The 13,262-nt window shown below is 38.2% G+C and overlaps 1 protein-coding gene across 1 annotated transcript in view; it reads right to left on the bottom strand.

Moving 5' to 3' along the window:
* Nucleotides 1–10,870, bottom strand: part of HIF1A (hypoxia inducible factor 1 subunit alpha) — a 44,434-nt gene extending 33,564 nt beyond the window's left edge. The window contains exon 1 of the mRNA XM_039240764.1: nt 10,518–10,870. Coding sequence (XP_039096695.1) covers nt 10,518–10,552 — 35 coding nt within the window. The 5' untranslated portion in view covers nt 10,553–10,870. The remainder of the gene's footprint in view (nt 1–10,517) is intronic.
* Nucleotides 10,871–13,262: the final 2,392 nt, after the last annotated feature.

The following is a 13,262-nucleotide window of genomic DNA, read 5'->3' as shown; positions in this document are numbered from 1 at the left end:
CTTAACCGACTAAGCCACCCAGGCGCCCCAACACCTAAGTGATTCTTAAGACACAGAAATGTGTGAACCACCAACAGGTCTTATAGTAGAGATTTAACAGGTTAGCCAGCAATTTTTGAAAATTAAGAAAAATTTATTTTCAGCTGCAATTACATAAATGTACTAGGCAACTATGTTTGTCAGGCAGAACACTGCATTGAGTGGGTTGGGCGGTACTGTGTAGAATGAGGCACAACTGTAGGAATAAGAAGCTAATGGAATAGCACAGTGACAAGTGAGTAAACTAGAAGAGCACAATTAGGCTTCAAAGATGACCAAATGAAAAACATAATAACTACAAAATTATTTTTTCAAACCTTTTAAACAATTTTTAAAATTCACCTTTAAATCTTTTTATGAATGCCACAAACGTAAAGGGATTGAGAATCACTGTCCATAAGTAACAGCCATATGTTAATGGCTTTCCCCAAAGCACATCACTTCCTCTATCACTCTTCTCCCTTTGTGTGTTAGCCACCTCAGCTTATAAATGTTTTTGTTTTTCTTAGTATATGCTTTTCGATAGTAATAGAACTGGAACTTAAAGAAGGTCAATGACACTACATATGCTTGTATGTATTCAGAAGAGTGTGTCCTTAATTATATGCTTAAATATAACAGAAGATATGTAAGTTATAATAAATACTTAAACAATAAAAAAATTCACATGTATTGGAATAAAAGTATACACACAGAAATCACAAGCTGAAGATTTTTCTTATTTAGTTCTAAACCCTGACCATAGTGAAGATCCTGGAAACAATGACAAAGAAAAAGCTCTCCTAAGCAAATGTCTTGGCCCTCCACTTACATTAATCCATCCTATCCAATGTTATCCAATAAATTTTCCCAATGAACCCTCTGATTCTGTTTCCTTATCTATTTAAAGTAACACTATTAGTAAGTGACAGGGCTCAGATTCCACCGGAGACTGAAGCCCCCATATTTAATATAGCCTATGCCTTTCCACAAATCAGATGCTCAGTAATAATTTTTAAAATGAAAGATTAAAGAACTCTGGGGATAGTTTTACTTAGAACAGAAATAACTATCTTCAGGTATTTGAAAAGGATGTCATACAGAAGCCAAGACTAGGTGATTTTTTTTTCAAATGCAGAGAGTAACACATGGGAGTCAAAAGATGGCAGGGTTTTGCTCAACAAAGTTAAGCAGTATTGAAAGTAAACTTCAAGAATTTTTAAATTGTGTTCCCATTCTGGTGTCAATGTAAGGGGGGAAAAAAGCATATTCTGTATCATCTAAATGATCTCTACATAGGTCTATATTCTTGCCACGAACCTTCAGTGTTTGAGGTTGCATTTGTTTATGATCCAATCGGTACCAAATGATCACTAAAAGGAATAGTTACATTTTTTAATGTGCACACTCAGCACATCTCAAAGTGAACTTCACAGGGATTATTTGCTCCAAAAGAGATCTAAAAATCAGTCAGTGTCAAGAAATACTGAACAAAAGAACTTTCTAACATTTAAAGCTGCCAAAAATACACAGACTATTTTATGAGAGTGCTTTTGTGTATGTCAAAATTCTCAAAGCAGACTAGCCAAGTAAGTAAACACAATTATAAAAGACGATTCCGTGATAATGGTAATAACAAAACTGAAATCTATATTTTGCAAGAACCCCAAACTTGGAATCACTATACTAAAAAACAAGAGATGCAATACATAATAGATATATCAACATCAAAAACTAATTACTCAATTGTGGCCTGAGCCATCAACAATTCAATACTCTGCTTAAAAATTAGATGCACAGATATCTACTGAACAAATGAATACACAATAATCTGTTACAGGCCAAGTGGTTAGGTGCTGGAGTAATGGTCTTGGGTTGAAAAAAAATTTTTTGAACCACTGAAATAAATCAACTTGTTCACATTACCCGGGAAATATACTCCTTCCTCGATTCACAGTGAAGGCTTTGACTACCAGTTTGACATATAACACATTTAAATATTTTAGCTATGTTATCTGCAAAGGCAAGCAATTTCCAACTCTCCTCTGCAAACAGATCAAAAAACATTTAATTAATTCCTGACACCCAAAGAGCATGGAACAGTAGACTTTCTTAATTTGCCATCCTGTAACAGCCAAATAAAGAGCCTTGAGAATATTTTTTCCTTTACCATTATCACTATGAAAAATGATTACTTTAAAATGTTTTTTTAAGTTTTATTTATTTATTTTGAGAGATAGCGACAGCTAGCATGAGCTGGGGAGGGGGAGAGGGGGAGGGAGGTAGAGAGAGAGAGAGAAACAGAGAGAATGAATCCCAAGCAGGCACCACACTGTCAGCGCAAAGCCCAACACCGGGCTTGAACTCATGAACAGTGAGATCATGACCTGAGCCAAAACCAGGAATTGGGACACTTAGCCAACTGAGCCACCAGGCATGCCAGAAAAATTACTTTAAAATAGCACATCTGCACGCATGCACACACACACAAAATCTTCATTTAATCTGCAAAGGCCAGGCACTCAAGAAGAAAAAAGAAACAAATGTATAGGAAAAGCATCACTAATATTCTACTACTATTACAAGTTCACTAATGGTGTGCCCCAAAGGATACCATCCTTTCTCAGATTGTCCCAAAGAAGGCTTGAGTGATTCTAAATATGAGACTTCAAGGGAGTGAAACTCTTCTGAAAAAAAAAAACAACAAAAAACGTAGTAATTATAATAGAAACCTAATGATAGTTTCTAGTTTATTAAGCCCCTACTTTGTGCAAAGAATGCGTCCATAGCTTTTTTATCCTCACAACAATCCTAAAAGGCAAATATTCTTATCCTAATTTATAGATGAAGAAAGTGAGATCTACAGAGGTAAAGCAACTTGTACAAGATCAAATGCTAATAAATGTCAAAGCAAGCAGCCAGCCTCTGGAGCCTTCTTAGCCATTAGTCATTCTACCTCTTTCTTAAGAAACTGAAATGAAAACCCTAATCCACAGAAGAGACTCTAAGCTTCCCAAAAGGCACAGCAAGAACAGTTGTGATTGGTAGAAAACTCTGTAGAATATGAGTTCAGATGATTTGCAACAAAAACTTATAGCCCCTTCGTTACAATACCAGCAATGACCAAGAGTCCTAGATAAGGAGATAATAATCTACAACATGAAAATTAAATACTTTACTATAATAAGACCTTTTGACTCCTGTAATCAGGGAACCCCACTGACATGGTTAAAAATGAATAGTCCACACAAGGCAAATTGGCCTTTATCCAGGAGACGGATATACGGATCCTAGAAGAGAGAGCCAGCTTCTTTTCATTTAAATCACAAACTCTATAAATGCTGGCATGAGAATGCTAGGTGCCAGATTTCATACCATACAGATACGGTATGGATGACATGCATACGTCAGTGGCAGAATGAGGGCAACATGCATATAGGGCATAGATATATAAGCCAAGTAATATTCTAAAGAAAGTCAGGAATTACACTCTGAGGACATCACTTGAGACTCTGGATTTAATTGTTCTTTCAACCAAAACTAGACCGTGTAAGCCAATAACTGCCTAACCCCTTTAAACTAGTTTGTGTTATGTCTCGTCATGTGTAAGCCAGTAACTGCCTTACCCCCTTAAACTAGCTTCACTGCAATAAAAAGCATCCCAATACACTTACAAACTTCAAGTATTTCATACTTGAAGCAAACTTTCATGATGACCAAGTATAAGAAAGTGGCATTCTCCAACACTGCTGGAGACTATAAACTGGTCCAAACTTTCTGAAAGTTTAGAACAGACTTAAGAAGCATTGGCTAAAGATAAAACAAGATAAAGATACTTTCCATACATTTAACTAGCTAATTTTCTGCAGCCATATACATATGCCTCTTTTTGTGAACTTTTTTTACTCAGTGCTCTGAATATATAGAATTGGCAAGCACTAACTTTTAACATACCTCAAAATAGGGTTCTGGGTTACTTTCAAGGCCAAATACATATGACATAGCTGTATTTACTAACAAAATATTTTTTAGCCTGGTTCTAACAGATACTATAAATATTTTTGAAAGGACCAAAAAAATTAAACTTCAAGATTCAAGAAAGTTCTAAAGTAGCCCAAGACATTTCCAAGCATAAGAAAAATTCCTGCAAAAATAAGACATGGAAGAAAGGACAATAATGACTTCCCAAAACACCTTTTAAAAACCTTAAAATCTTTCTCTGCTTCTTTCTCTTTGTTCATTCAAATATTAAGAATTCACTGTGTGTGAATATTCTCTTTTACATCACAAGTTTCCAATTTAGTCCATTTGTGATCTTGCCCATTGAAATGTTTCAATTTTATAACTGAAAAAAGGGGAGAGGGTCACTTTAGAGAAATCTGGTTAAGCATCTTAATTTACAAGATCTATTAAGAACAGAAATATATCCAAACTCTTAAAGACTTAAACTTACTGCCTTTAAACCTTATGTTTATTTTTACCATAGTATTTTTCAGTTGGAAAAAACGGATTCTCACAAACTACTAGGAAAAGAGCAGCGGCACAGGAAATTGTTACAAATGAATGAAAATTGCAATATTAAGTAGCAGACATTTAATTTGCCTAAATATATTGTTGACTTTGAAAACAAGTAGGTGAAGAACCACATAAGTCATGTTCCATCACTAGATTTTTGACTCACTTGCAAACAATAAATTTTTAAAATCACACTGTGAAATCATCTTTGCTTAATATTATAACTAAATGAAATTTTAAAATGAAGAAACGCAGTTGAAATCACCAGAACTAAATGATATCATCTTGGAGGTGATTTTCTTATGAAAATAAGTAATTTCAATTATTTTTAAACATCTTTTAAAACAAGTTACCAGTAAGTGGAAATTTATTAACAACAGAACACTTACAGACCATTTTAATCAAGTATTTTTCTGAAAATGTACTGTCAAATCAAATCTTCGTAAGTCCCTAGAAAAACTTAATTCTCATTTTAGAGGAGCTTAGCTTCATTTCTGATAAAACTTCTCCTGGTAACTGTTCTCTGTTAACTTTAAATTGATTATTATACACAAACTCTTAAAACACAACTACTTCAACATATCCATTAGAATGGCCATTATCACAAAAACGGAAATTAACAAACATCAGGAGGATATGGAGTAATAGGAACCCCTGTGCACTGTTGGTAGGAATGTAAAATGATGCAGCCACTATGGAAAACAGTATGGCATTTCCTTAAAAATTAAAAATAGAGTTCCCATATGATCCAGCAACATACTTCTGGGGATATATCCAAAAGAATGGAAAACAAGATCTAGAAGAGATATTCACCCATGTTCATAGCAGCACTATTCACAATAACCAACACATGGAAGCAACCTAAGTGTCCACCAAAAGATGAATGGATGGATAAAATGTGGTACATATTAGCCTTAAAAATAAGGACATTTTCACACATGCCTACAACATGGATAAATCTTGAGGACATTATGCTAAGTGAAATAAACCAGTCACAAAAAGACAAAAACTGTATGATTCCACATACAAAAGGTATTTAGTAGTCAAATTCATAGAAACAGAGAGTGGAATGATGGTTGTCAGGAACTAGGAGGGGGAAACTAGGACATATGTTTAACGGTTTCAGTTTTACAAGGTAAAAAAATTCTGGTTACACAACAACATGAATATACTTAATCTTGAACTGTATACTTAGAAATGCTTAAGATGGGAATTTTTACATTATGTGGGTTTTTTTATTAAACCACGATTTAAAAAACCCCTTACAATCACTTCAAAAGCTATAGAAAAACGAGTCATGAGGAAATCACTTAAATTTCATTCTTATGAATTTAGATTTTATGTATTACATTCTTCTGAAAAGGTCATGTCAGGCCAATGATATGGGTTTGGTAGTTTTTATTGCAGAAACAGGAATTTTAATATAAATCTCAATGTGCATACAAAATAGTTAATTCCTGATGCTCCAAAAAAAAAAAGAGGGATAAAATTATTTTTAAAATTCCAAGATCTAGTTATTTCAAAAGTTCTTGCCAAACTTTTACCAAAAATACTGAGCAACATGATTGACTTAGCTTCAAATTATTTTTCTAGCTCTGTAGTTAGACAGAAAACATACAACACATACACAAGTAGCAGAAGGCTGGCTAAAATCCACAAAGAGGATAGTTAGTCCCATCATTAAAAGAAAAAAAAAAAAAAAGAAGATATAAACAGAACATTTTTATGAATTAAAAATCAATTACTCATTAGAAAACAAATCTAACAACACATTTAATTTTGATTATCTTTTCCTGCCTTATAAACAGACTTATGTTAAGAGTCTTAGATAAGAATATAGTATTTTAAGGGGTGCCTGGGTGGCTCAGTCGGGTAAGGGTCTCAACTCTGGCTCAGGTCATGATCTCACGGCTCTGGAGTTGGAGTCCCACATCAGGCTCTGTGCTGACAGTTCAGAGCATGGAGCCTGGATTCTGTGCCTCCTTCTCTCTGCCCTTCCCCTATTCTCCCTCTAAATATAAAGAAACATTAAAAATTTTAATAAAAAAATAGAATACAGTAAAAGAAATTTTTAAGCAATATAGTATTTTAAGAAGTCCTAAATTTTAAAAATTGTATTTTAAGAGGGCATATCCATGAACACAGTAATCTAACCCAAATCTTTAACATACACGTATGGTAACAGTTTATTATTTCACCAGCAAACATAATCAACTGTTAGAGGAGTTCTTCATAAAACATCAGTTGAGACTAATCTTCCTCAGCCTCCCACAGATCATTCTTAATATACAACAACAGAATATAACCACAAAATCTTAACTTTGAGCCCACACACCATTAGTGCTGCAAAGGCAATGGAAATCACCAGGTAGAAAGATTGGACATTCTCCAAACTGCACAAAATACTTTGCAGTGGACCACAAGAATAAAATACCACAGTTCAGGTAAGAGTGCACTAATACAGATTTCATACAAATCAAGCCTCAAAAGTCTGACTAACATACAGTTTGAAGCCTTGTCTTGAGATAGAGGCCTGTAGTCTTACCTGGAGAAATTCATAAGCAGAGGACAGTTTTTCTATCATGTAGGATCACATGTTTCACTGGGAGTATTTTATCAACTTATCATGTTTAGCAAAGGTAAATATTTATGAAACTACTCTAAACTGTGGAGTCAAGACAGAAACCGTTTTATACCTTTAAGTTACTTGCACATACCCTGCTGAAATAAATTCTAAGCCTAGTATATGTGTTTACCACTCTAGTCTCTGACGTCCAGAGTAAATACAAGTGGCCTATTTTGGGGAAGAAACAGGGGGTAAGGAACTGTGAAGAAGGAACCCTAGAGTAAACAGAAGAACAGATGCTCAAGAAGAACAACTGATGCTACACACCAACATAACCCAGGGATATATACTATTTTAACTGGAAAAGAATCCCTTTAAAAGCTCTAAATCCAATTTAGTCTTCATTTTTAGGCGATTTAGAAAAGATCTATGAAGGTGGGGTGAAGAGCTAACAAAAGAAATATTTGGAAACACTTGCGAAAAGGAGTTTTTAAGTGTTGTGGAAGTTTAAACTAGAACTTTAACAGGTAATGCACATTTTCGAGTATACAGTGTTACCAACATCTCTAAACCAGACATATAGTGAACATTACCTCATTTAATGTTGACAATAACCGCTGAAATGGTTGCTACTATCATCATTTCTAAAGGAGGAAACAGGCTCAGAAGCATTCAGTAACTTGCCCAACCTCACAAAGCTAACAAGTGAAAAAACTGGACTCTAACTAGAAGTGTGTAGGTCCAGATCCTATGCTCTCAACTACCAGGCATGCTCTTCTCAAAAAAAAGAGGAAAATCAAAGTACAATTGTGACAAGAAAAAAGTTCACTAATAAATAAGAGAGTTTCTTGACTTTTAATGGCCAAAGTTAAATAAGTTAAGAAATGTCCGCTCTTGGGGCGCCTGGGTGTCTCAGTCAGTTGAAGATCCGACTTTGGCTCAGGTCATGATCTCACGGTTTGCGGGTTCGAGCCTCGCGTTGGGCTCTGTGCTGACACCTCAGAGCCTGGAGCTTGTTCCAGATTCTGTGTCTCCCTCTCTCTGACCCTCCCCTACTCATGCTGTCTCTCTCTCTCTCAGAAATAAATGTTTTAAAAATTTTAAAAAAAAGAAAGAAATGTCTGTTCTCAGAAATTTTACTTTAATGATCCATTAACTGTTTTTGGAAACTGAAGGAGTCTGGCCTGACACCTTAAAGAGAACAATGAACCTCTTGACACTACTCTGAAATCTAAAAATCAGTATTAACATCCTATTAAGTCCAGCCCCTCCCCTACCTACTGATAAGAAATCATAAAATTCCCTGTTAAATCTATTATAACCAATCCATCCTCTGTTGTGATTTCTTCCAATCCTTCAGTTTTTCAGTTTTCTAGAACCTCTTTAAGAAGACAAATTTGTCTTCCTAAGCTGGACTCTCGAGCACAATTAAAATGGAAAAACTGTAAGGAGAAAGTACCTTGCCCCTCAATTTCTCAGTTACCTGCTCAAAAAGGTCTAAATTAGTAAGAAAAGTATAAAAACCAGATATCTTTAACAAACAGCACTAAGTGTTGTTGAGTAGCTATTTATTAAGCATTTAACTTAATTTTTCAGTTATAAGAACCTCTTATATTAAGAAATATGATGCAATCTGATTCAAGTTTGCTAAGTTTTCCAATGAGAATATTTTGAAAATAACAGATGGGACTGAGCAAAATCTAAGAACTAGTTTAGAATTGGGAGGTGATGCACAGTAACTAATTAATTCATTTATATTAAAGCTGCTTGTGATAATCTCAACTGACAAACTGCAAAGAATTTGCAGTTAGAGAGAAGTGCATATAAAAAAGGACTATAACTTGATGCACAATATTAAGTATGATTCAGCACAGAATAAGAATTGAAAATTGGCACTACACAGAGGTAATCTGCCTTATGTTTATAATATAGCAGCCTCATCATTTCATTAAAAGCATTGTAATCATTTCAGCAAAAATAATTGCAATTAATTCCTGACAACTCTTGGAATTAAGTCTAGGCCTGTTTCCTCACCTTTTGAATTTTCTAAGAGCTTTCTCTGGTGTACAAAGAGAATTTATCATTCTACTAAATAAGGACCAAAATGGTATCTACAAAATAGCAAGAACATATAAACAAGTTTATCTTCTGCTAATACTGATTAGGGAAGTTAATCTTAATCTCTCCCTGAAGAGAGGAAGGACTTTATGAAGTAAAGCCAGTCTACTAACCACAACTCTTACTATAAATCTCCTATTCCTTAAAATGATTTCCACAAAGGTTAAGATACCAAACATGTACCAAATGGTATGTGGGGGTGGGACCCTCAATCCCACTGGTCCCATTTATAACTTCATAATCCTTAAATGTAGCACTAAGACTCAAACTTTAAGGTGTTGTAAAAACTTGCATTAAGGTCTAACAGAATGATTACTTCGGATATATCTTGAAGGTTTTCCTTTAATATACTTCAATTTCATGAAAATGACACCGTTCTCAACATTTTCATGTTGCATTTAATTTGCTGCGAACACATTCTCTTTTTTTTTTCCAATCTCATTAATAGTTTGCCTAAATTTAGCCAGCCGCTATATTTTCACTAAGATACTTTTAAGAATGAATGAGGCACATATTAATTTATAACGTCTGGGCTCTCTTGACAGCTAACATAAACACAAGAATCCAACTGAGATATTCTCTAAAATGTTGCTACTTCGCCAAATTCCCGTTACTCCGACTAGACAAGTTTTTCAAGACGATTAAAACAAAACAAAACCTGCACGTGCAAACTAAAGTTAGCTGAATCTTCAGGCCATCGCGACAAACCCCTAATGCACAAAGGCAAAGACACCCGCCGCGACCAGAGCCCCGCACCGTGAGACGCGTCCGACCACGCGAGCCCCTGGGTGGGAAACCCTGGGCCGCGAGCCCACCGGGAAGCCAGGACCAGCGCGCAGGGTCCGCCGCGGGGCCGAGTGTTCAATGGAACTGGAGAGAATGGGGGCGGGAAGGAGCGGAAGCTCGGGTGCAAACGGCGGCGACCGAGCGGCGGCTCGTCTCTCTTCCCGGGGTTTTCGGGCCGGGGAAAGTCCTGCCCGGTACACACAAGGCAGGCCGGGTTTTCAAGGCTGGCAGGAGGGCGGCGCGAGGCCCGGGCGGCCGGGAGGGGAGGGCCAGCAGGGCTCAGCCCCTGGCCCCTGAAAGCACTTTCGAGGCGTCTCCCACCCCCCACGACAAGATGGCGACGTGGGCAGCGGGGGAGCCCGGCCGGCGAGGCTGGGGGAGAGAGGGGAGGGGAGGAGAGGCAGAAACAAAAAGGCGGCCCCCTCCGGAGCGCTGAGGCCGGCCCTCGAGCCCGGGGCGGCGGGCGGGCGGGGGCGCCGGCGGAGAACGCGGCGGGCGGAGGGAAGGGGCTTACTTTTTCTTGTCGTTCGCGCCGCCGGCGCCCTCCATGGCGAATCGGTCCCCGCGAAGCCTTCACGGCCGGTCGCCCCCAGGCTCGCTCCGGCCTAAGCGCTGGCTCCCTCCACACGCGGGGAGAGAAGGGGAGGCACGTCCAGAAGTGGGAGGTGCAAGGCGGGAAACCCCTCGTAAAACCGGAGGCAGGAGGAGCAGGCGGCAATCGCAATGGTCCAGGTCCGGCTCAAAAGAGCCTCCTCTCGGGCAGCTTGTCAGGGCCCCACGCACTGGACGAAGCAGCGGCGAGGGCGATCCTCGCGTTCCCTCAGACGAGGAGGCTCTGTGCACTGAGGAGCTGAGGCAGCGGCAGGGGGCGGGCAAGGGCGGAGGCGCGCTCGGGGGCGCGCGGGATGGGGGGGGGAGGAGAGTGTCGGGGACGCGCCCGCCCGCGGAACCCAGCTCGCGCTCACGCAAGCCCGCCTCACCTGAGGGGGAGGCGGGTTCCCTGAGAGCCAATGGCGAGGGACGCCGGCGGCCAGTCCCACCCCAGCCCACGTCTGTCTCAGCCAATCAGGAGGCGGTCAGCTGAGGCACAGCTGGGAAGCGCTGCCCGCCTCACGTGCTCGTCTGTGTGCAGCTGCGGAGGAAAGAGAAAGGAGCTGGGGTGCGGCCAACCTGGGTCTGGGGACGCGTTGCCTTCTCCTAGGGAAAGCGGTGGCTGGCTTTGGGAGGCGCTGCTGAGAAGGGATTTGGGTCTCAAGCCTGCATCACGTTTCCTGCTCCCGGTGCAGCAAGTCTTTCGCTCTCTTTCTCCTCTGTGGCTGTGCTGTGCAAGGTTGCCGCCAGCTCTGCTGAGTCCCAGTTCAACAAAGCAGACTTTTCACGTCGTGGCAGCAAACTCTTTCTACCCTTTGCTTACATGTGTTCTAGTGGGATTTTTCTTGCCAGGTTGTCCAACCACGGGCCCTGTCACCGACCACCCTCTTTGCCATGGAACACAAGGGTACTCTCCTTGTCCACTAAGTTTTTCTGTGAGGAAGTTTGATTACTGGGTAAATGCAAATAAAAATATAAAGCAAACTCTTTATGCTGTAAACTTCTCAAGGGAAGTAGTTAAGCTAACAGGGAAATCTTAAAATTTGAAGTTACTTTAAGCATTTACAAATAGGTGTCAGTGGCTTTTAAAAGTATAAAGCAGAATATCAGGGCTACGGGAGGAAAATGGCTTTAGGTAGACTTTCATTTTACTTTCTTGTTGTTTGTGAAAGAGCCCCCAGTAATCTGAGATGGACTGGGAAAAATGGAAGATGACCCTTAGTTTGAGACTTGCCACCTTTAGTTCACTGTGTAGACCCCCGACCCAGACGTGGGCAGAGGACTGCTGAACCGGAGTGAACTAGATGTGGTGGCGGCCAGTATTGTCTGCTAACATGACTTTGCAACCTATTGAATAAAAATCACTTTTTGCCTTTGAAAACATACATTTCAAGCCTGTCAATCTTTTAAACGAAAAAAATGTATTGAGTTCGACAAAAAATCATAGCCCTTTTATCTCCATTTTACTTCTCATATTTGCCATAGTATATTTTTACAATCTAGCTTTGAGTTGTATATTAATGTCGATATCTATATTGGAGTCAGGTATATTGTTGTGTTAAAACAATAGCCCATCTAACAGCATTAAACTCTGCAAACGATTCACTTAGACCATAAAGAAAGAAAGACTGATTTAATGTTAATTTTTTTTTAAGTTTTAGATCTACATTGCTGAATGATATGTCTTCTTGAAAAATACCATTGGAAGTGCCTGAAAAAAGAAGACCAAAAATATTTACTCATGTATCTTTTTTAGTTGTGAAAAGAATAACTCTATAAAACACAAACCTTTTAATTTAACATGCTGAAAACTCAATTTTAAACATAGTGATACCAGTCAGGAGTGAGTTTGAATACACACTCAGACACTAACAAGTTATTTACTCTCTCAGTGACTCAGTTTACTCATTTATGTCTATGTCACTGAATTATGGCATAATTGAGATAATACATTTAAAGCACTTAGAATAATTGCTGACACATAGTAAACAATTAATAGATGTTACTATGAATATTGTTGGTGGGTTTTTAAAAATTATTCTTATTATTGTTGCCTCCAAATTTGTGCCTCTGCTAGTAGTAGTTATTTGGGCTTCTGCCATAGTTCAGCTAGTTTTAACTATCCAAGACTGCCTATTATGTTAATATAAATCCATAAATATTCTTTAAACTTTGGAACTCTGCATGGTTTTCCCATCCTTTTCTATAAGCATGATGACAGAGATCCTCAATCAGTTCCTTTCTCATTATGCTGCTCAGAAATTCTCTCTAGCCAGTGATGATAGCCAAAGTGTATAATGTTTGTTACATTTTTAAAAAATGAGCATTTTGAAAATAGTAAATTAAGCCATTTAAAAAAATTGAGCATTTCAAAAGTTAAAAGCGGAAGGATAATTCAATCAGCAAGACATTTTCAACATTCATTAAATTTGCCCCAAAGTTCAATTTTCCTTTCCAAAAATGTGTAGAATATGGTATTTTATGGATGTGTGAACAAGTATGTATATAATGTGCATATATAAATGTTTATACACACACATAATATACGAGCATTGAAAGCAGTAATATTCAACCAATTTGTTTTCACATTATTACAAATGAAATGAGCCAAGTAGTATTCCATAATCCAATCAATCCTATTTAAGTAACAGAATTTTAAAAAGCAAAG

Source organism: Hyaena hyaena, unplaced genomic scaffold, assembly GCF_003009895.1.
Source record: "Hyaena hyaena isolate Hyena2069 unplaced genomic scaffold, ASM300989v1 scaffold_181, whole genome shotgun sequence".
Taxonomy (NCBI): domain Eukaryota; kingdom Metazoa; phylum Chordata; class Mammalia; order Carnivora; family Hyaenidae; genus Hyaena; species Hyaena hyaena.
This window is presented reverse-complemented; position numbering and strand designations above follow the sequence as displayed.